At 45.6% G+C, this 25046-nt stretch overlaps 1 protein-coding gene across 4 annotated transcripts in view; it reads left to right on the top strand.

Annotated features, from left to right (window-relative positions):
* The window catches only part of LOC148532178 (1-phosphatidylinositol 4,5-bisphosphate phosphodiesterase eta-2-like), a 190826-nt gene that overhangs the window by 75373 nt on the left and 90407 nt on the right, over positions 1-25046 (top strand). For all 4 annotated transcript variants that reach the window (XM_088468197.1, XM_088468196.1, XM_088468194.1 and 1 more), the window contains one exon: positions 2011-2046. In XM_088468197.1, the coding sequence (XP_088324323.1) occupies positions 2011-2046 (36 nt within the window). The remainder of the gene's footprint in view (positions 1-2010; positions 2047-25046) is intronic.

Raw genomic sequence — 25046 nt, 5'->3', positions numbered from 1 at the left:
CCAAGATTTTACACAATATGCAGTGTACTCACCATGAATGGGATATATTATACGCCTTGGACATTCATTTTCTCATCCCAATGTCCGACGGTATATTACTATGGGTCCTTATACCCAGTCCAAAAATAATTGTGTATATGATAAAAAGGTCTTAGCGGTATGTAGTTAATTTCACCAGACCTCAAAACACATACAACAATTTCTGTTTAAATGAACATTTTAAATATATAAAAATGCAAAAATCAAAAAGTAAATAAATAAAGCAAAGATAATTCGAAATCTTAAAAGTAGAAAAGGGAAAAATTAATGAGTGGAGGATTCAAATAATGAATACCTAGCAACATGTTTCTCAGATCCTACGTCTGCTTCCTCAGACAATATTATGTATACACATGCATACATACCGTACTAACCTACTTCTTTCATCCCCTCTCTGGGGGAAGCCAAAGAGGGGAGGCAGCTGGCTACTTCAGGGGGCGGGGCCAGGCTCTCACGTCATTAATGCCACGATTCGCTGGTCTGTGGGAGGGGGCGGGGCTAAAAGTATGCATTTTAACCTCATTTTGCCCTACCCCTCCCCATGGACCTGCATTTCCTGTTTTTGTCTCCCCCATTCCTCCCACTTCACTAGATAGTGGGCAGGATGTGGAAGAACTGGCCACTCTTTATGGGGTGCATAAACTGGTAGCTGCCCATAACTTCTGGGAGAGTAGGTACAGTAAGTATGATACATACTGTATATATATATATATATATATATAAAATTCAATGTTCCTCCTGTGTGAGGTATGGGGACCCCCCAGAGAACAGAACAAAACAGAGGAGGCACTCCCTTTGCAGACCTTTTCGTCAGGACTGTACAAGAAGCATCAAAAGGTTGTTGTACAGTCCTGACGAAAAGGTCTGCTGACCTTGAAACGTTGACATGCCTCTGTACTCTGTACTGAATTTCAAATATGTCATAAGTATACAATTTATTTTCCACTTCAAAGGGAGTGCTTCCTCTGTTTTGTTCTGTTCTCTGGGGGTCCCCATACCTCACACAGGAGGAACATTGCATTTTGTATGGATAACATAGGAAGGCACCACGCCTATTGCAGTTGTACCTGAGTGCCGAACTTTTGCATTATATATATATATATATATATATATATATATATATATATAAATATATATATATATACACATATATATACACACACACAATTCAAGGAGCAGGTGCACATACATTCTTGAAACACAGCCAACATTTTAAATTTAGTGACAGATTTCATAAACCGATTTTATAATAATAGAGGTTTTTAGGGCACATTTCAATCAATGTGTGGATGCCCATCTACTCCGGCATGGTGATCTCTTTCAGGGATCCTAAGCTCACTCCTTATAATTTTAATGTGGGATTTACATACTTTGTGCCTATAAAATACCAGTTCTATCCATAGGAACTATGTTGCACTGATTAAAAATACCTCTGCATAAGGTCGGGTCACCACCTTCCATATGTACAACTTTCCAAGAAATGGTTTCACAATTCCTCAATTTATAAATCGGAAAAAGTGCTTTTTGCTTCAGTAAATACAATTTATAACAGTGAGTGATAGGAAAAAGAAACTTGTCCGTCGCCCCAAAAAATGGAGTACCGAATTTTTCTTTTACAGAACTGTTGTAAAATAAAAGTTACTCTAATTACTAATTAGTATGAAGCTAAGCCAAGGGGATAGTGTCTGCCCATCTCAAGAGTGGTGGCAATAAACTCAACTTCATTATCTAATGAAAGGAAAATAACATTTCACTGGAAAACTTTGAAAAATAAGATACATTAGTCAAGCATTACCCTACTCAATATTACAACTTCATAAATAAATATCCATATGTATGTTGTTGGTTTTTTTTTATTGGATAAATAGGCTACCGGTCTTCTGTAAGTATCTTACTTTGTTTGGACAAAAGATTGTATATGAAATAGGTTCCATTACACTAATTATTATTATTGTTGTTTTTTTTCCATAGAAAAGTAACTCTGGACCTGTAGTGGAAAGACATTTGGTAAGAAAGAAGCTTTGAATAAGTTGCTTAGTTTGGGGAGTTTTCACTTTCATTTATATTTGTTATATTATTATTATGTTATGTTCACACTGCATTCTGCATGATAGGCGGAAGGCTACTGTAAGCATACATTCAAACTCTGTTGTATAGAAATAAATGTATCAATAGATCAACATCATTTGTTATATATTGCAATGAGTTTGCAGAATTGTTCTTGCTTTATAATATTTAAAGTACGTGGCTTGCTGTATAAAGCAAATGACGGTACATTGCAGTGACTGATGTAATGATACATTGCATGAGCCGTACACTGCGAGATCCTGCATATGACGGTGCAATGTATCGTTACATGCTGCATGTAACATCACCGCATCATTCATTGTACTGTCCCATCTGCCATGCAGGACATCTGACATTTATCGGTTCTATTATGTGACATTGTACATGGTTATACCTCTATTCTTCTGCATCATGTATGAGTGAGATGAAGAGGGAAGAAGTGGATGTCATGAGAAGAGAACATATGTGATGCAAGAGGAACGTGGGTGGTAGGGTCAGATGGGAAAAAGAGGAGGGGAGGACAAGTGGGATGGGGGGACAGATTGGATAAAGGGACAATAGAGATACATACATGCAAAGGGGGAGAATGAGAGTAGCAGGCATACACAAAAAGGAGAGGTGTGACCATATACAAGGGGATGGCAGAGACACACATGGGGTAGGGAGGTAGAGGCACACACAGGCATGTGGGGCAGGCGATGGTATATATGGGTGTGTAGACGCAGGCTAACGAGGAGAACGTAATATATATTTAAAAATGGAGTCTGAGATATGAATTGCAAAATCCTACACAGGGATTCCTATACCTCCAAATGCAATTTCTCACAGGGCAATCAGATAATTCTAACTGCTTTATGTGTGGTTCTGCGGATGCTGATATGTACCCCTGCCTTTGGGCATGCCCCCGTGTAAGTGACTTTTGGGATCAAGTTGGTCTTTATATTAAAATTACTCTACACACAGACTTTCAGGTGACCCCGGCTTACTCGTTTTGGGGCAAATATACTGATGCTGTCACCCTTGCCTCATACCACCATTGTAGCATGCTGCTTGTTATTGTTAACAATATAATTATTTACTTCTGGTTTATATTGTAGGAGTTACTGATAAGCAACATTATTACCATTCCCTTAGTTTTTGTATATGCTATACTGCTTTTGTTGTTCTGACAAAACCACTTTGCTACAGTATATGTATCTGTGCCAATAATAAATTGTTATTAAAAGAAAAAAAAAAGGAAGTTGATGTGGACAAGTAGGAAATGGAAAGTCCAGATAGTTGGGTGGGTGACCAATGGAGAAAGCCAAGTAGGAGAAGAAAGAACTGCTCCTCAAACTGGCCCCATCAACACACCACGATCTGCCTCTACATCACAGCGGTATGTGAATCAGAGGTGGTTTGTGGCACTGTGCCCTTGATAGTGGCCCTGATGCTATTTGTAAGGTCTCAAGATAAATCTCATTCCTATGGCATCTTTAACTACTTAACTTGTGCTGTCGCATTGGGATGCAAATGCTGCAAGCTGGGCGTATTCGGTATGAATAGCCGGCTGCCGCATGACTGGCAGTTCGATTCCAGGCTGTGGCAGCCCAACAAAACAGCAGAGCCCGGCAGCGGAAGCCCGACAGCGCTGGAAATCCTGATCGTCCCTAAGGTAAGTACTTACTAACCTAACCAACCCCCCCTAACCCTAACCCTCCTTAGTGGTGCCTAACCCTAACCTCCCCCCAAGTGCCTATCCCTAACCCTCCCTCCCCCTAGCCTAACCCTAGATTTTAGATGCCAGTCTTTTATCCCTAGGTGGGATAGAGGATTCGGGAAGCCGGCGGTCGGGCTTGCGGCTGCCGGCTTCTTAAATGGGCATCTATAACTGGATCAAAAGATATTTCCATATCACTTGCACTGTTGCATCCCATGTGATCTTACCATCTGCTTCCATCCCCTGCGTTTTAAATAGGGGATGGAACTCATGCAGAACTGATTTCCTCACACTCCCAAAGCTACTGTGCGAACAGCATTCTGGAGAACATTTGCCACTATCAACAGTGCGAGGAGGGGAACGTCATATTCCCCTGTGCACTATTAGGCTGATGTCTGCAGAGATCAGCTGCAACAGTGGGGGACTGAGCAGTCCCTTTTGACAAACGCTCCCCTGCACTCTTCATTAGGGGGAGGGAGAGGGGTAAGTGCCAATGGGGGGTGGGGTGGCTTAAGTGGTACAGAGGGGGTCCCCTTAGGGATGACCTGTTGGCAGTGGGGGTGTTGAAGGGCTAATGGCCCCATAAATGTTTGTGTGTGTAAAATTCTTAGTGACACAGGGCACTGCGAGGAGGGGGGTAATGCCACAATGGGGACTTTATGGAAACTGTTGGGTGGGGGGTTATGCCACTGGGGATGTGTTATCATTAGGGTTGAGAAGTAATTTGATTGGGAATCTATTGCCACTGAGGGGTGGGAGGGATTTTTTAAAATGTTTTTGAACTTAATTTAATTTAAAAAATCAAAGATATTTGACGGCCTTTTTTGTAAAAAAGTTGTTAAAGTTTATGTACTAAAATACTGATACTATAAATACAAATTAAATATACTACAGTGCATACTTGATGATCTTTCCTCATTTGACTTATAATGTGCCTGATACTGTCATGTAAGAAAACAATATAATACGAGAATGGACCTCTGCAGTTGGCTTTGAATCCATTGTAAGTCTGCCTATTGCTTTCAGCAGCATTAATGCTCCGTACAATGGGGGAGATGTATTATTGCGGTACATTAAGTGGGGATAGGGGGGGAGATGTATGAAGCTCCGAAGCGGTATCAGCGCACATTATGTGTGCTGATATTGCTTCTCACCGATGTATGATCCGGGGTTTGGCCCTATGAGCCCCTGTCATTATCGGTGCTGCTATCTACAAGATAGCAGCGCCGAACGCAGGGGCATGTATGAACGGTCAGCTGTCGCTATCCACAGCTACAGCCTGGCGATGCCCTGGAGGAAATGTATTATAGCGGCACGTTAATTGCCGCTATATCGCTTCCTGCTTTGCCTCTTTATCGAGGTGAAACAGGAAGCTCTAACGATGAGATGTATATTAACATCTCATCGGCCTGTGAGGGGGAGCGTTAACTACCCACTCCGTCGATCCCTGACTCAGGAAATAGCGCATCAGCCTATTGCTGATGCCCTGTGTCTCAGTCCCGGCCGGCTCCACTGAGCATGTGTGGGATTGCGCACGTATCACGAGATTTTGCATGCAGCCCTGGAGCTGGCAGCCCCCGCAGCAAGGATAGCACTGTCCCTGCTGTGGGGATAGGGCATCGCCAGGCTGTAGCTGTCGATAGCGACAACTAAAGCAGGTGGAACGGTCAGGTGAACTGACCATTAGCAGCGCCCCTGTCATTTACCACCAAACCCCTCCGATCATACATTGGGGAGAAGCAGTATCTGTGCATATAACGTGCGCTGATACCGCTTAGGCGCTTCTTACGTCTCCCCCAATGTGCACAGTTAACGTTTTCTCCTCTATCACCTTTTCATACATCTCCCCCTGGAGGACATCTCGCCCCTATGTTGCAAGGAGGCTTTCAGTATATGCTTTGAATTCTTTCGGAAGCAAAGACTAAGGGCCTGATTCAGGCCCGCTCGCTTGTTGTTGGCGCATGCAAGCCGTCGTTATGGGTCTCGCACCAAAGGGGGCATGCTGTCGATGGTGATTGACAGCACGCCCCCTTTGATGGGCGTGCCGGGGGCGTGGCTGCCCAGATGGAGGCGTTGCCATGGGAACGCCTACCGTCTGGGGCCGGCCCCACTGACATCACTAGTAATGTCAGTGGGATAGAGCCAAAAGCACTCCAGAGCTTGCGGCAGACGAGACCCTACCACAAGGGTCTCGTCACAAGCCCGATGGTCTTGACCATCATTTTGGCGGCTCGCTATAGCTGTGGTGGTCACCCACAGCTATGCGAGCGGCCAGGAGGCCGCTCTTAAAAAAGATAAGGACGGCCCTGATTCAGAGCGAGCACTCTGTCAGAGCATCCGGCTCTGAATCAGGGCCTAAGTACAAGTTTTCTCTGTACTTTTAACAAGCATTATTTAGCCACATAAGGTGTATAAAGCATTATTCTGCTAACTTTTTCCCTGTGTTTCTGCATTGCAGCTGTTGAAATTACACACGAGCTACAATAATTGAGACTCTCATCTATTTTGTTAGATATTATTTAGCTTTGTTGCTGCAATAACGTTGTTTAGTGCCAACTTTATGTGAATATGAACTTTGCCAATCTGGCTTTGTGGTGCTGTTTGCCCCGTTTGTGTTTTGCTGCTCTTATTTTTTTACTTGACTTGCAGAGCTGATTACTAATTGGCCTCCTGTTGATGGGCAGTTAGAAGCAGCAGAGTGTATTGTCTGCACCTGATGTCAGTGAATACCACTCGGAGCATTACAATGGAATGGAGGACTTAATGTTACATAATGTACAGCATAATACGTACCTTCCTCTGCAAGTGAGCTTCCCTAACCAGGCTGCTGGTTAGGTAGACAGTAAATAGGTTGACGGGGTTAAAAGGTCGACAGAGTTAAAATGTCGACATGGACTTAGGTCGGCATGGTCAAAAGGTCTTATGCATATGGTCGACACAAAAAAAGGTTGACACAGGGGTTTTTTATGATTTTTCATAGTTGTTAGGGTTAAGCACTTGGTGGAGGGTTAGTGTTAGGTTGCAGAAGGGAAGGGTTATGATTAGGCACTGGGGGAGAGTTTGTGTTAGGCTGCGGAAAGGGTGGGTTAGGCACCAGGGGGACGGTTAGGAATCGGGATGACATTCCGCCGTCCCTCTGGCCGGCAGATTGAATCCCGTCCGCGGCAGGCCGACAGAAGCAGAGATCCCGGCAGCGGAAGCCTGACAGCACTGGAAATCCTGATCGTCCGTAGGTAAGTAAAAACTAACCTAACCTAGCCCCCTAACCCTAACCCTCCTTAGGGGTGCCTAACCCTAACCTCCCACCCAAGTGCCTAAACCTAATCCCCCCTGTAAGTGCCTAACCCTAACCCCCCTTCCCCGCCTAATCCTAAATCCCCCGGGGGTGGTGCCTAACCGTAAATCCCCCCCGGGGGTGCCTAGCCCTCCCTCTCCCTAGCCTACCCCTAACCCTCCCGGGTGGGGGTGCCTAACCCTAAGTCCCCCCCCCGGGTGCCCTAAACCTAACCCTCCCCCTCCCGCGGCTGTCCGCTCGCGGCGTCCGGCATCCCTTTGATCGGGAAAATTACAGGCGTCCGGCATCCCGGCGTCGGGAAAATTACAGGCGTCGGGATACAGCAGTCGGGAAGCCGGCTGTCGGGATTAAGACAGCCGGTTTCCCAATTGCATCCCGGATGGTTAGAATTAGGGTTAAAATAAAAAATAAAAACATTTGCGGTGTTGACCTAAGTCCATGTCGACCATTTGCATGATAGCCTTTTAACCTTGGTGACCTTTTGTCCCTGCCAACCTATTTTCTATCAACCTTCTGGTGTCTATTTATTGACTGTCTATCTAGATACTGTCTATCAATCCACACCCTTATAGCCAGGGCCGGCACAATGCACACAGCCGGGCGCACGCTGAGATTTTGTTATCAGCGGACACCCGGCAGCTCCTTCCCTGCTGGGTGGCTGGAGCTAACTCATAAGCTCCACCTCTCCCTCAGTGGGTGAAGGGAGAGACGCCATCACATCTCTCCCATAGTGCATAGCCCAAGGAGCAGTCAGACGGCTGAGGGCGCAGGAGCGAGGTTTCAGGTAAGTACAGTGCTGTGTCTGTGTGTCGTCATTGCATAAGGGGCATTACTAGTGTGGGCAATGCATATGTGACACTACTAGTGTGGGCACTGCATAAGAGGTACTACAATGGGCACTGTTTAAGGGGCACTACTACTGTGGGCACTGCATAATGAGCACTACTACAGTGGGCACTGCGTAAGGGGCACTACTACACTGGGCACTACATAAGGGGCACTACTACAGTGGTCATTGTGTAAGGGGCACTACTGCTGTGGGCATTGTGTAAGAGGCACTACTGCTGTGGGCATTGTGTATAAGGGGCACTAGTACTGTAGGCATTGTGTATAAGGGGCACTACTGTGTGTGTAATGTGAATCAGGGGCACTATGGGCCTGATTCAGACCCGCTCGCGAGCGCTGAGTGCTCGCAACCGGGTCGATGGTCGCCCAGATCGCATGCGCACGACGGAGCCGGCTCTGTCGTGCGCATGCGCGAGACCCGGATAGCGATGGGCAATCCGTCGCTCCAGGTCTCGCACCAAAGGGGGCGTGCTGTCGATGTTGAGTGACAGCACACCCCCTTTGGTGGGCGGGCCGGAGGGGTGGCTGCCCAGACGGAGGCGTTCCCATGAGCATGCCTACCATCTGGGGGCGGCCCCACTGACATCACAAGTGATGTCAGTGGGAGAGCTTTCGGCTCTGTTAGAACCGAAAGCTCTCTGGGGCTTGCGGCCACGGACCCTACCACAAGGGTCTCATCGCAAGCCCGATGGTCGCGATGGTCTTGATCATTGCGACCATCATCCTGGCCGCTCGCATTAGGAGGCTGCTCCATAAAAAAAAAAAAAAGACGCCCTGATTCAGAGCGAGTGCTCTATCAGAGCGTCCGGCTTTGAATCAGGGCCTATGGGCCTGATTCAGAGCCGCACGCTATTTGCGCTCGCTCGGTCAGAAAAAGGGGCCGGCTATTTAAATTGAGCGCTCGCTGTTTGCGGTCTGTTGACGCCTCTATGTCTGAGCGAGCGAACGAAACATGCGCTCGCTATTTTGTAAAGACGCCCCCTGGCCGCTCGCATCCTACGTCATCTCCGCTATTTATTTGATTAATCGAGTACATCGAAAGGCATCTGAACTGCTCGCAGTGCTTGTGGTTGGTTTATCCTACCGCAGTCATACGAACAGTTCAGGCTAAGAAACAACCAAGTGACATGGTCGATGACGCTGCTTTGTTAATTATGCACACCCTTAAAACGCCCGTTTTGACCGTTTGGCACGCCTACGTTCAGATCTCCACTCCCCGTTTTCAAGCACCTTCCCCTGTTACCATCCACAAACGCCTCATCCTGTCACTCAAATTAGCAGGCACTCGCTATTTTGCGAGCACTCGATTTCCGACCGCACTGACTGGTTGGCGCATGCGCAATCCGACCCATACGCATGCGCAGTTGTGCGAACGTCGCTCGGAGCAAACGAGCGGCCGCTTACGAGTGGCTCTGAATCAGGCCCTATGTGCGGTGTAATGTGAATAATGTGCTACTGTACTGTGTGGTGTCATGTGAATTGGGGCTACTATTGTGTGACCATGCCCCTTTCTTGTTAGACCACGCCCCTTTATTGCACCACGTGCCATAGGCTGTTCCTTTACAGAAAAATGTCAGGGAGGATGCAAATTTATAGTTTGCAGGGGTGCGCCGAACACCTTAGCACTGGCCCTGCTTCTAGCTATAGAATACAAAAAGTTTATTCACAGCCTATCTGTCTGCTGGCAGCAACATTGTGTTTCTGAGTTCAGAGCAGATGATTTTATGTCCTACTTCAAGGATCAGGAATTGAAATAGTAATTTGCAAGTCCCTGCATAATGATTTTGACTATTGAGCTACACTTTGATCAATACAGTAATTTCAGGATGTGCATTTTTATCTCACTGACAAAAAAAAGCAAAAAAATTACTATATAATAATATGTACAATTTTACTAATAAATGCAATATAGTTAAAATAACGAATGAAATGAATGCATGTGCCTGTTGTGTTGGGTACACAATGCATCTTCCTGCACTGAAATTCTGGTATTGCCAGTGGTTAACAAAGGACCCCCATAAATTCATTGGCTACACTGCAAAAGCATCTGAGGAGCTAGACAAGTGCTCTGTAATCACAGACTGTCATAAAATATAGTGTAGCAGTGGACGTTTATGGTTAATTTAGCTAATTTGGCTTACTGCGCTAATGGAAGTTTTTGTCTCTTCTCCTAATCATGATAAATGCTTTGTGCTGCCCACATTTCTGTAGCAATTCAGCGTGGCCCGTGCTCCCGGTGGCCGATTAGAGTACTGTGATACATGTAGCCTTTCCTTGTGGCTGCCTACACACACTATCTCTTCCCAGCAGCTTCTGCCATGCACGGTCATTTGCAAATTCAGTAATGGGCATGCTAATGAAGGTTCAAAATTATTACTTCAAGTTAATGGAGAGGTTGAAGAAAAAAGAGTGTATACAAATTTATTTAGTTGGTGAATTTTTAATAAAGCTTCTAAGGGAGTTGCAAGTTTAGTAGAAATAAATTGTCTGGAGAGTGAGAAACTCTAATGGGAGTGGAATAAGGGCTGCACAGACACTAAGGGGTCTATTAACTAAGCTGTGTTAGGAGATAAAGTGAACGGTGAGGAGGAGATTGGCTGGTACCTTATCACCGTTCACTGTATCTTTTAACACTGCTTAGTAAATAGACCCCTAAGCTTATTAACTTCCCAGACATTATATGGTACTTTCAGGTAATGGTAGTTCAGTCTTTACGGTGCATTTAGCAAGCTTTACGAACAAAGATTTGTGTAATGTTACTAGCAGCACACATTGGGCCTGATTCAGAGATGGACGCTAACATGATCGCAGCTGCAATTTCGTACGCAACGTAGCTGCGAAAATATCCTAATGTTAGCAAAGTTCACCCGTGTATAAAGACGCCACCCGCTGCCTTCTTACCTGCGTGCGACAACACATACCTGCGTAAATATCTGTAACATCGGCGGCCATATTGCCCTTGAGAGAGGTCTGACATGCCGCAGACTTGGGTGCTCTTCTGACATACCTGCATTTTTCTGACCACCCCCAAACGCTGACAATCTGTCACTCACTCTGCGATGGATTCCTCTAGGAGTCTGTAATCGCAATGCGATCACTGCATACGTACAAATGCGGCTTATACGAATGCGCAATCTCAAACAATCGCTCGATCTGCGTACGTAGTCGCCATTGCGCCCATATCTGAATCAGGCCCATTGTTACAGGAGAAGAGTATGCTGGTCTTGTGGGACAGAGCTGCATGTGACCGAGGCAGAGCCTTGACGTGAGCAATGCTGAGAGTTTGGTAATGAAAAGAGCAGGTTCCCCCAATAGTACAGAGTAATGAAATCAGACTCCTGTTAGAATCATACTTACCAACTTCTTAATAATGTCCTGTGCAAGATCCAGCATGAACAAACAAATGCTCTATGTCCACATATAACCCTCAATATCTTCTATGTAATGTAAGTAAAATGCTTTCTGCAATATTATTTATGCAAAGCATGTTTGATCCTTTTAGATCCAGTCAGTGTTTACAAGATTTAGCCTGTGGGCAAGTACAGGTAATTACAGCATCAAGTCATATAAACAGGCTACTATGGAGAGAATATAGGTGGCACTGGGTAATGTGCCGGCAGCTATATCCTTTTGTATAATAAGCATGGCTACAACAATATGCAACTCCCAAAGCCATCAAGGAATAGCAATATAAGCAGCCAGCATTGGCTCTGTACAACGTAATTATGCTTTTCTGAGTGCACTAAATAATTCAGCCCTGTTCATCTCTCAGTGCCAACACTCCTCTATGAAAACAAAAGTGGCCTAGGAGACAATTGCCCTTTTTGACAGTCAGCCAACACCCCATTCACTCAGCTGACATATGCTGTCCTGTACTGATATGCTTCTTGTAGTGAGCAATGACAATGGGTAATGCTTTGGTAAGTTACTTTCATGCATCATATAAGTCTCATATGAATGATTTATAAAATTGGTGTTTCCCAGCAGCGATACCCAGCTCAGTGTGACAGGAAAGTACTGGTAGGTTGAGTGTAGCACATAAATGTTCTTTATTAAAAGTTAAAACCGCAGTCCCTTTTCTTGGTTCTAGAAACAGTTAATGAAACTTGAACATGTTTTAATTTGAACATTTAGACCTCATTACATTTTGATTGCTGTCCTGTAACATCCATAAATAACCATTACTGTACTTGTGTAATCTGTAGAATATATATATTCAGTTCCCCTAATCAGAGCCGTCTGTAGGTTGATCTAACAAGCAGAATGTCACCAAATGTTGTGGTGAGACTAATTAGCACATAGGAAGCAGGAAGCATATTTCTGCTGACAGATATTAGTGCAAAAAGTTGCTAAGGGGAATATATGTACAGTGTGAAAATTGACATATTTTTTATATACTTTGTGTGTATATATATTATACAGTGTGTATAGTGGATACCCGTGCCGCCCATTGATTTTGCGCCAGCAGTCACAATCATTATCATTAGTATGGACACTTGCAGCAGCCCATGCTAAGGGCAGAGATCAGTCAGTAATCTTCCCTTCCCCATGCGTATCACTCAGAATAGCACTGAGCTTTTGATACTTTCCCATGGCACGCCCCCATGTCACTCCTATGGCACAACTCCAACACTCCCATGGCACGCCCCCATGTCACTCCCTGATACTCCCACGGCACACCCCTGTGATACTCCCACGGCACGCTCACGACATTCCCATGGCACGCCGATGACAATGACACTCCTACAGGATTGGGACCACTCTGTGCACTCGTATTGTTCCTGCCACAAAACACCAGATTTAATGGAGAGACAGATACGACCAACTTCAGGGCGGACATATGCAAAAAGTGCGTAAATTGCCGTAAATTGGCATTTGCACAAAATCGCTGTGTGTACAAACATGCTGTGTGCATTTGTGCACATAGACCCATGGGAAATCCCAGTGCTTGTTATTGCTCAGAATACAGTATTGGGGGAGGGAGGGAGCTTCCATAACAAATACGTCTTCCCCCTGAACTGTATATTTCCATAAGAAAGTCATGTACTGTACATATTCTAAGGAAACACATCTGCTTTAAGCCTGGGAATCATAAAGTGCATTGTGTTCTTTGCCACTGACATTTCATTTTGTCATATCATGTACGTATAATGTGAACTTGCTTATTGCCTTGCCCAATAAAATCCTGTTTTGTATTGCTGTTCCCAAGAGTGGTTTATAGCCCAGTGATAATGGAAGCAACACTATTCCTAGTATTTGTTCTCCTAGGAATGTAATGAAGTGTGATATACAGTATACAGAACTCTGCATGTGCAGAGATATCCAGACCCTGAGGTTATCAATGTGCTCCCCATTTGTAGTATAAATATTCAGTGTCAGCCACAGCAATTTGCACGTTATTACACAGGATAATGCTTACCACAGAATACCCGAGCACTACAGTCACAGAACATACTGTTATAAGGTTATTTGTTGGAAGATGCAGTTCAGCATAGGAAGGAGAGATGATAAAAACAATTCTTATGGTCATATTTGAAAGATGTTCCATAACGCAGTAAGGGTTACTAACTTTAAAGGGATTTCCACCTTATAGAGACTTTAATTTACTGCCTTGTGCACACCATCCTGCAAATTGTGCACTCAGACAGAGCTGTTAATTTTCGTCACCTGGGATATGATTCCGCTCTACTGTGCATTGGAAACAATTGTGTGTAGTGAGCTGTCTTTTTGTCATACCAGAGGAAACAACAACTTTGCTCTTATAAAGTCATGGCTGAAAAGCACAGCAGGGAATTAGTCTGACAAGCAGTATATAATGTAAAAATTGCAGTAGGGCATATAGAAACCAATAAATCTGAAGGTAGAGAACCATTTTATATCAATGATTTAGAAATCAATTTTCTTCACCATATAAGATTTGAATATTCCTATTTGTGGAGAGAATTTAGTTAATTATACCAGGCAGACCAGCATATATCCTGACTGGTTTTATTTTATTTAACCAAATCTAGGTATACTGTAATCTGCCTTTTTCCTTACAAATCATGTGCCATGGTGCAGTTGATTGTTATGTGATCTGGACCAATTGTCATCCTAGAAATACCCTAATTGCTGTTGCCCTCACTGAGGCTTTGGGAAAACATTGCCTCATGCCTCAGTACTGTCATTCAGTTCAGTTCCTTGCGAACCAGGTGGTATTGTGAATATTTATTCTGCTCCCAAAAAGGCTGCCTCTGTTATGAGGAAGTGACAAATCCACTCTAAGCACCTCTGTGACCATGGAGCCTATTCATTATCCATTATGGGCCCGTTACACGGAATCGGTATGAAATTCCGGCAGCGGCAGCCCGACACTGGAACAGATCCCGGCAGCGTGAGCTCGACAGCGCTGGAAATCCCGATCGTTGTAAGGTAAGTATAGACTAACCTAACCCCCCTAACCCTAACCCTCCTTAGGGGTGCCTAACCTTCCTCCGAGTGCCTAACCCTAATCCCCCCTGTAAGTGCCTAACCCTAACCCCCCTCATCCCCGCTGCCTAAACCTAAGCCCCCCCCGGGGGGTGCCTAACCCTCCCTCCCCCTAGCCTAACCCTCCCTGGGGGTGCCTAACCCTAAGTCCCCTCCGGGTGCCCTAAACCTAACCCTCCCCCCCGCAGATGTCCGCTCGCGGCGCCCAGCATCCCGATTGAAGGTCTCCCGACGTGGGGGAAATGAGCGGCGTCTACATCTAGTGTCAGCCGGCTTCCCGATTGCATCCCTCGTTACACATGTGGAAATGCCAGTTTACACAATTTTTTTTTGTAACGTGCTAATTCATTATTAGAGGTCCAATATGGCCACCTAGTATTCAGCAAACAATGGTTCTGGAGTTTGCTTGCAGGAACCAACAATCTTCAGATGGTGTTGGTTCCCAGAGACCCGCTCCTTCCTATGTCATGGAGATCCGGGGTTGTGAAGAGGGATACGAATGGGTCCCTCTCCGCCACTGCACTGTGTACCCTGCAGCCGTGCAGTGGCATCACAAGGTGGGTGCGGGGGGGTGCGGCCCGCACCCGGGTGTCACCCGCCGAGGGGTGACACCAAGGTGCAGGCTCCCCCTCAATGACAGGAGCCGGGTGCTGCACTATAGCATTAAGTGCAGCACTCTGCTCCTGTCAGTGAGGGAGCCGCCACTGCCCATGCCCGCACCTCCTGCACCCCCCACCGGCACCACCCGATTGATACATAATGTATCATACATTTTGTTTACCGCGGCCACGGGCCAGGTTCGTGCCGCGAGGCCACGCCCCTCCCGAAGGTCCGTCCTGAGAGGCCACGCCCCGACACAACCCCTCCCGAAGGCCACGCCCCCATTTCGGCGGGTGCCGCACACATGGCATCCCTCCCCGCACCGGGTGTCACCGCCGGGAGGGACGCCACTGCAGCCGTGTGCATGCTTGAGCTCAGTTCATGCATGCGCAGTCGGCCGGATCAGCAGTGGTAAATATCACTACTACTTCAGGGCATTGTTAGGGATCGTGGGGACAGCTGCTGTCCCCGCACCAGAGGAATACTGAATTGCTCTGGTAGTTAAGTATCCACCGCAGCAACTCAGGGCGAGTTGGATTGCTAATTATTAGGGGCCTTGATGAATAGGCCCCCATGTCAAATTTTGAGAGCTTTAGTTAACAGTAAAAAGTAGGCATTTTGCTTGCACCTGTTTTTATTTAGTAGCATACAAAGGGCGGGATGTAATAAGGGCGAAAATGTGGTAAAACCCCTGAAAATGGCATTTTCGGGGGTATTACCGCATTCTATACTGCTTCATCCCTATGGGTAACACCACCTTCAGAAGCCTATGGGCTTTTTATTGGGACGGTCTTCCTTGGGAGGGATCTGATGAGATCCCTCCCATCACCCCCCGTGGCCTTCTATAAATGCGCAGAAGGACGGCAGAGAGACTTCTGGGTGTTAAACTCGGAAGTTCCCCTGACAGGAGCTATAGCAAACGACTGCTCTTATGGGAGAGCTGTCCTTTGAGATATTCTATGCAAATACCACGGCAATGAACTGCGGTAGGTACCCGAAGAGATGCGGGCTGTACTGCATCGTGGATGCAATGCTTAGTACATCCCGCCCTAGGAATGCAGAAGTATATATGCACAGTGTTGATGTGTATGAATATGTATATGTGGCTGGTGTCTCCGTCCATAGTTGAAGTTGATTGTGTACAGAATCTCCTCTATGACCTTTATGCTTATGTGTCTAGGATTTATTTTTTCTACCTAGGAATCTATGTCTCACAAATGTGCTCTAAAGAGGCTCAACACTGTAAATGAGTTGCAAATGAGATACTGTACATAGCCCACACGTATTACTGTGGACAGCTTATGGCATCATTCCAGAGTACTTACAATGATATCTAGCTGCATTTCGCTTCAGCTTATACAACTGGGCTGAACGCTCTTGGACCGTAGTAATGATGATGGAAGAGTAATTTAATGTTGTCTAATACTGGACTTCAACACCTGTAACAGTTCTCAGGTGCGATGAGATTGTGTCCAGTGAGGGGGGTGTTAATAGAGCTATAGCATTTACCAGCATTGTTGTTGGAGTTTGAGATTTCTATTTTAGACATTTTATTGCCATAAAGCCCTAGAGGAGATCACATTATGCAACGCTCTTAATATTGCAGTGTCTCTGTGTTGGGTCCAGCTGGAGTGATTAGTGGCCACTGCTGAATTACTCACACGGGGACTGAACATGAGACTCACACAATTATGGAGTTCAGGCTGCAGAATAGAATATCATTTGGGTAGAGCTGAAAGTACATCTGTGTTATTAAATGCAAAAGGAGTAATACTGTAATACTGACTCTTAAAGAGGGAGGGGATGCATTCCAGTATAAAGTAGGTTGTTTACAGACATCATACAGGTATCCTCAGGGAAACCTACTGTGCTGTAGTTTTATAATGGGGTGAATGATACTTTTATGTTACCTGCAGTTTGCACAAAGAGAAAATCATGCAAAGTTATTTAACATTTCAAGTGTACTTTCAGCAAGTTATATACATCTGCGTTACTAAGACACAGTTAATGTAAATGACCTACTGTACAGTATGTAAGAATAAATTCAACTTTAAATAATTTTCTAGATTATGACACATTTTGGGGCTCATGTAGAGTTGGATGGAAAATTGTATCTAAATCACTAGATCAGGGGTTCCTAACCACGGTCCTCAAGGCACACTAACAGTCCAGGTTTTAAGCATAGCCATACTTGAGCACAGGTGACTTAATTAGTAACTCAGTTATTTTGAATTAACCATCTGTGCTCAAGCATGGCTATAACTAAAACCAGGACTGTTAGTGTGCCTTGAGGACCGAGGTTGGGAATCACTGCACTAGTGCAAAGTGCCCTGTATAAAAGGTGCTTGGTTTGGGGAGATGGCTGTATATGCAAGATGGGTAAAGGTCTGTGCCTGCTGTGCTCCTGGAGACAACAGTAGTATATGCATCTGACTTTCTCCTTGAGAGAATAGTAGTATATACACCTAGTTTACTTATGGAGAGAACAGTAGTATATGCATCTGACTTACTCCTTGAGAGAATAGTAGTATATGCCCTAGTTTACTTATGGAGAGAACAGTAGTACATGTATCAGACTTACTCCTGGAGAGAACATTAGTATATGCACCTAGTTTACTTATGGAGAGAACAGTAGTACATGTGCCTACAGAAGTGTCATCAAACACTATTGCTGCAGTTATGCTAAACAGCCCTTCTCTGTGCGCCAGGTCTCGCCTGACTCTGCTTGCGCGAGCGTCTTTTTCCCCCCCAAAAATTGTCTTAGTCGCACATTGTTGTGACAAACTGCTTCGCAAGACTGCACTAATTCATTTCATATGCTAAACTTGTATATCTGTGTGCTGCTAAGTCTGATATGAAGTGCTACAATGCCGCAGCTTTTTACCACGGCAAGGTTTGTTGTGCTTCATATATAGATTCCATCGCACACAGATATACAAGTGTCACATATCAAATTGTGCAGTCTCGTGAAGCAGTTTGTTGCATGTGTGCATCTAAGATGCATTTTCTGTGTAAAAAACACCTGGCAATAGTCGAGGACCTGGCTGCTCACTCACGCTAGGCGTCTTACGCTGCATGGTGTATTGAGGCTAAGGGTATGAGGACACATCTGTAGTTTACTCCGGGAAAGAACATTAATATGCTGGCTCATGTGTACCCTCAGCGAAAAAATTAACAACTTAGACCATTTGTGGATTCTGGTGTACATATAGAGTCAGGGGCGTTTCTAGAGAGGAGGGGGCCCATGTGCAGTCTCTATCACAGGCCCCTATCTCTCCGTCCGGCGGCCGGCAGCTCACTGAGCAGTGTGCGGCCAGCGTTGCACTTATAGACTCTGGGCACTAGAGTGTGCCCAGAGTCTATAGCGCATGCGCAGGTCACCAGGATAATGGGCGTGGAGGCCCTTTTTCCTGTACTATGCATCCGCAAACGATGGGAAAATGGCCGCGGCCGCCATTTTCTAGCCATTTTTTACAGTGCAGACACCGGCGCCGACGTGGGACCCCAGAGAGGTAAGTATAATATGGGTGCAGGGTGTGCGGTGCGGGTCCCCCTGGACCCAGGGGCCCATGTGCCCCACACACCCTGCACCCATTATAAATACGCCCCTGCATAGAGTTGAAGTTGAACACATTTTGCACCAAAACATGCAAAAGTAAAATGCATATGAAAATAAAAAGCATTTTGTGCCGCTTGCAGAGCCTCTCGTGCCAGGGTGCCATGTGCCAGGGTATTATATGTGGGAGTTGTAGGTTTGGATAAAACCATAGCATATGTGCCTGGTTCATTACATGGGAAGCTTGATAGTGTTAGATAATGAAGTTTAAGTACTCAATCCGTACACAATATAGTACTTTAACGGATATCATATACATAAGACAGTCTGTCTGTATCTGGACAGTGCTATTAATAAATACTATGCGGTAGATTTAGCAAACCTTATATATATCAACCGATCAGCTTCTGGCTGTCATTTTATAGGCTATACTAGATAAATGCATACTTGTCTACTCTCCTGGAGCATCCAGGAGACCCCTGAATCTCTGGTAGCTCTCCTGAAAACTCAGCAGAGTAATGAAGTCTCCTGCATGCCCCTTTTCTGCTGCACACTTTGGGCAGCTGACGTGATTCGCGTTCAGAATGCCGGCACTGGAATCCCGACAGCAGTTGGAATCCTGGCTCTAGACTCCTAACCGCAAGTATCCTGACTGTAAGTATTAGGGTTAGGGGAAGGGTTAGGGTTAGGCACTAGGGAGAGGGTTAGGGTTAAGCTGCAGAGGCTTTAACTTGATGGATAGAGATGAGACAAAGTGCAGGTTATTTCTAGGAGATTCCTCTACCAAATGATGCAGTTTTCATGAAAATCGGTTCTGTAGTTTTTGCGCCAACTTGGAACAAACAGACAGACAGAACATTCTTATTATAATAGTATAGATATACACTAGCAGCTGATTTTGAATTGCATGCAAAAGTGAACGCAGCAGCTAGTATTGGTGGTCGCCCATCTGCAAATTTAGGCAAATGGAGTACAAATCCCTTCCCTTGTGCACATACATGTGGCCAAGGCCGGACTGGGACTAAAAATAGGCCCTGGCATTTAAAGAGCAAACAGGCCCACCTCGCGACAGCATCTGGCTCCTGGCATAGACTCCTCCCCTTACTATTCCTGGCCCCTCCCGCTTCTTAGTCTATGCTCTTACAAATATAATTAATATTAGAACAACATACAAGTACACATTCTCTATTTTAAAAATGTAATACCTACAACAGAGCTCGTCCGACAGGGGATTCAAACATGTGCCATAGTCAGACGTTACTGGTGTAGGTCACACACTGAGAAAAGGGAAGGCATTTTAGTAAATGACCAATCCCTAGCTTAGTAGTTGTACAGGATTAGATAGTGTTCACTGTAGGAATTGTTTAGGGCAGAGTTACTGAACGCAGAAGACACATCTGTGCACACCAAAGCAGAGCTGTAACTACAAAAGAGCGTTTGTGCCACAATCCACAGGCGAACCAGGGAGGGCGTGTGCCGAAGGCACACGCAAAAAATCCAGGTGTGGTCTCGCTGGGAAGGTGCATAAGCACATAGTAGTACCCCCAATTCAAATTTTGTCACACAGTAGTGACTCTTAGTCATATTATTATTATCCTCTATTTCTATGGCGCCATAAGTGTTCCGCAGCGCCTTACAAAGTACATAAACAAATAAGTGAACAAGAAACCAGTGACTTACAGTACAATACAGGACAAGTATATGCTGCATTAGCGATCATAGCGCTCAAAATAAGCAGCAGGGAGTCAGCAATCAATTGTTAGAGCTCTTTTGAGGAGTAACAAGTAAAAGAAAGTATAAAGAGAAGCTCATGAGGGAAGAGGGCCCTGCTCGTGAGAGCCTACAATCTAAAGAAATGACTCCACACAGTAGTGCCCCCTCATTACATTATACTGCACAGTAGTGTCCCTTATTCATATTAAGTCACACAGTAGTGTACCTTTTTCACTTTACGTCACACAGTAGGGTCCCTTTTTCACGTTACGTCACACAGTAGTGCCCAATAGTCACGTTATGTCACAAAGTGGTGTCCCTTAGTCACATTACACCACACGGTAGTGTCCCTTCATCACACTACACTGCACAGTAGTGTCCCTTATTCACATTACGTCACACAGTAGTGTCCCTTTTTCACGTTATGTCACACAGTAGTGTCCCTTATTCACACTACACCACACAGTAGTGCCCATTCACATTATGCCACCAAGACCCCATTCACTTTATGCCAAATAGTAGTGCCCCTTATAAATTGTGCCACGCAGTAGTAGTGCCCCTTATACATTTTGCTACACAGTAATTCCCCTTATACATTATGACACACACAATAATGCTTCTTATAACACATTATGCCATTTACAGCAATATCGTGGCATCTGCAGATGGTGTCTGTCAGCAGATCATGAGGTGTCCGAAGATGGCATTCAGTCCATCCAGTCAGCTTCTCGTCCGCCCTTGCCACGCTTTTCATCCATCGGCCAGCCGTGTCATTACACCACTGCAGCCGCACGTGACACTCCAGTGACTCCACCATGTCCTCAGCATGGTGTCGCCAGGCAATCCTACTGGCAGCTCACAGGAGCTGTCAAAATGTCATCCAGCCATTCCTCCCAGGTTACTCTCGGGCCCGACCCCGCTGTGCATCTCATACCCGGCCGCGTCACTAAGTAATGACGTGGCCAAGGGCCGGATTAAAATTGCCAGGGAGAAGAAAGGGGGAAAGGAGAGAGACAGAGTGTGAGGGAGGGGAGAGAGAGAAGGAGGGACAGGGAAATAGAGAGAGAGGGACAGGGAGTGAGATACATAGCGGCCTATTCATCGTCACTTCATTTTTACAAAAGCAGAGGAAAATGAACATTTTCACCTGCAATTGTAGAAATTAGGTTTTTGGGCCATTCATCAAGAAGGTAAAGCAGTAGATTTCACAGATATCTCCTGTTTACCTTCCTCTCTCAGAATGGCCCGCTGTCCCCATACACTCTTGTGCACATGCGTGACCCGTAGGTCACATATGCGCACTTGTCTCCTCTGAAAGGAACAGTGAAACACTTTGGGGAGACAGCTGATTTTCGGATCAGCTGTCTCCGGCTTGAGCAATGATGAGTTGCTCCGACGCTCGCGTAGCGTTAGAATGTTAATTATCAGGGTCCATTCAGACCCCGATAATTAACATCAAATAGACCTCTAAGAGAGGGAAAGGGGTGAGGGAGAGAGAGACAGGGAGGGGAAGAGAGAGAGGGAGGAAGGGACAGGGAGGGAGACAGGGTAATGGTGCGTACACACGTTGCGATTTAAATGAACGATTTGAACGATAACGATATCGTTACCGTAATCTTTAAAATTGTTCTTTTAAATGGTCCCTACCAACTTACCGTCAACCAGCGATGCGCGGACACATATGGACGATAGCGATATCGTCCATCTGGCGTGCATGCCGGTCAACTTGCTTGATTTAGAGCAAGTTACTATAGGAACCTGCGATCGATGATGGTAGATCGCTATAGTAGTCGGTAAATTGGTGGTGTGCTGGATGATCGATACTGATCATCCAGCATACCAGGGAGGGTGCATAACAATCTGCCAGCGATATCGTATCGCTGGTAGATAGCTACGTGTGTACGGATCATAAGAGAGGGAGGAGAAAGTGAGAGAGAGACAGAGAGGGGAATTCAATTGCAGGTGAAGGGTGTGAATTGCCGTTGCCACGGCGTTTAAACGCCGGCAACGGCAGCTCTTCTCGCGCCCTTCGCACAGTCAACCCAATGCCCGAAAGTGCTCATTACCCTATGGGGTAGCGAACACTTTTGAGCAAATCCCGCTGCCGTAAAGTGCTGCAGCTGCCGCACAGATTCGACCAGGCGAATGTATTCGCTCTTAATTGAATTCCCCTCAGAGAGTGAGATAAAGGAAGAGAGAGGGGGGGAAGGGAGGGGGACAGAGAGAGAAGTGGAGGGAGTGAGGAACAGAGAGAATTGAGAGGAAAGGAGTGTGTGCACGCTCTCTAGGAAGCACACTTACCTCAGGTACCAGCTTTCTATAGGGGGCGGGCACTTCGCGGCATAAGGCCCCGCCCCCTACTCACCCGCGAATTACGGCATTAGTTAATCAAAGTGGGCGGGGCTTCCAAAGAGCCGCGATCATCATTTGGTTCCTGCTGCCAGGAGGCGGGAGCCAGCCAGGGGGCGTGCCTATGATCCGGCCCTGACGTGGCCGCACATAGCAACAGAGGAAGCAGGGCTGCCGGGCTGACAGCCCTGCTTTCTCACTAACATCCACATGCCCGGGTGGACGCTGCCCGGGAGGGGCTTGGTGCCGGCCATGTCATGACCTCATGACGCGACTGCATCATGACGTCATTACGCAATGACGCGGCCACGCATTTCAGAGCATGGCGCTGCCCGGGAGGTTGTTCTCCCGGGTAAGCCTGCACTACATCAAACCGGCCCTTGTGGCCATCGGCCCTTCTGGCATTTGCCAGAAGTGCCCGAAGGCCAGTCCGGCCCTGCATGTGGCTGTGTGCGCAAGGTGTGAGACACTCGCATTTAGAGCTTGTGCACGCTGTTATACTGATGGCTGTATCCTTAGACCAGTGAAAACGGCATCAGCTCTCGGGCCGGTTCAGTTTCTTTGTCTGACCAGGACCTACTATGTTTGCGACTATGCAGCCACTAGCATTGACACGCCCACGACACTCCTATAAAACGTCCACTGAAAGGCCCATCTTTGCTAGCCACCGCCCAGGAACACCCATCACTTTTCCGCCACCTTTATGATACTGTCTGAATCGATCGCAGCAGCACCTTTGTGCGTACACTCTGTGTGTGTAACACGTGTCGTGGGGGTTTATAAGAACATTTGCTCAATCTCAGTTGCATATAATTGCTCAACTACACCAACATCGGCATCACATGCTGACTCAGCATAAGGCCCTAAATACCACTCTGGCCCCCATTTACTAACGAGTTTTATCACCAAAACGAGTGATAAATGTCACTGTGTATGATAATGGTGCTCCAGCTAATCAGCTCCCAACTGTCAACTGTTAGAAAAATGACAGTTGGGAGCTGATTGGCTGGAGCACCATTTATTATACACAGTGAAATGTATCACTCGTTTTGGTGATCAAACTTGTTAGTAAATGAGGCCCTCTGTATGTTATAGAGCCTAATAGTAGACGTCTGTCCTTTATAAAGTTTGTGTATGATTATAAACAACAGCTGCTGTGCGATGGATTTAGACTATTTTGTAACTGTGGAATAATAAGATAAAGCTGAAACAGATGCCTGTGATTTAATGAAAAGCCTGACCAAAGATTTTACCGTTCACAATTTGAAGTACAAACTCTGTAATTGAAGCTGCGGATCTTCTACACATTTTAATCTTCACGTAAGAAGCGAAGATCCGCTACAGAGAAGGTTTTCATTAATTCGCAAATTAGTTTTTTGAAGGTAAAATGCCAGCAAGCTTGTAGGGTTTACAATCAATGCAAATCAAGAATATCAGATGGTTTTGTACGGAAGACTTCCCAAAAGAACATTGTGTAGGTTTCTAATTTCATTTAGTGAATTTACTGCACATCTGTACTACTAAAGTACCTGTACCTGGTATATATTGTTGATATTAAATTTTAACCTCTATATACCCCTACCTGTAACTTCTAAAATCCTACCTATAAACCTCTAAGGATGACGCTAATTTGCGTACACAGTCATACCGTAAATAAAGACTTAGACGTGGAATCTGTGGTTCCAAAGCACAAGTGTTATTCAGGTAAAAGTTCAGACAGTTACACGCAATTGATCAAGACACAATTTAGGCGCAAAAGGAAAATTATACAGACCCAAGTACAGTATACATACGCAGGCGCTTCCGGACCTGGAGATAGGCATCAGCAAGAGACCCCTAGTCATACAGCGTTCAGCACGAAGACTGAGAACCAGGGTTTGTGCACACATATTTATACCCCCCCAGAATAAACAGGACAATAGGGAAGTTTGTTGCTGGTGTCATTGGTTCCCAGGGGAGAAGCATCTGTTACAGCACATTTAACAAGCTAGTTCAAATAGACTCTCCCTGCCTCTAACAGCTGGGGATCTTCCTCTTTACGCCCCCTGCGACATCCTGTTCCTAAAATATACATTTTGTTGCTTGTAGGCTCTGCGATCCATAACTCGAGAATGCATGATGCGATCTCCCCACCGATAACACCGGAATACTGTAAAAAGAGTACACATCAGTACAACTCCAAACACGACTTGTTTAGCATGTATAATACCTTAGTTATCAAATATCTTTATTTCTCAGCATTTAAACTAACTGAACCAACTTAAATTATACACTTTAAAGCTTATTAAACCTTATGTGTGAATATGTAATGTGTGAGTATTCGGGGTTTGATATAAAGACGTATTAATGTGTGTATGAAGACGGGTTGCACCTTAGCAGTGTGACATGCTGAGCCAGATAGTTCCACAAGCCCT

The sequence above is a fragment of the Taudactylus pleione genome, unplaced genomic scaffold (genome assembly GCF_031769625.1).
Source record: "Taudactylus pleione unplaced genomic scaffold, aTauple2 ptg000082l, whole genome shotgun sequence".
In the NCBI taxonomy this organism is placed as follows: domain Eukaryota; kingdom Metazoa; phylum Chordata; class Amphibia; order Anura; family Myobatrachidae; genus Taudactylus; species Taudactylus pleione.
This window is presented reverse-complemented; position numbering and strand designations above follow the sequence as displayed.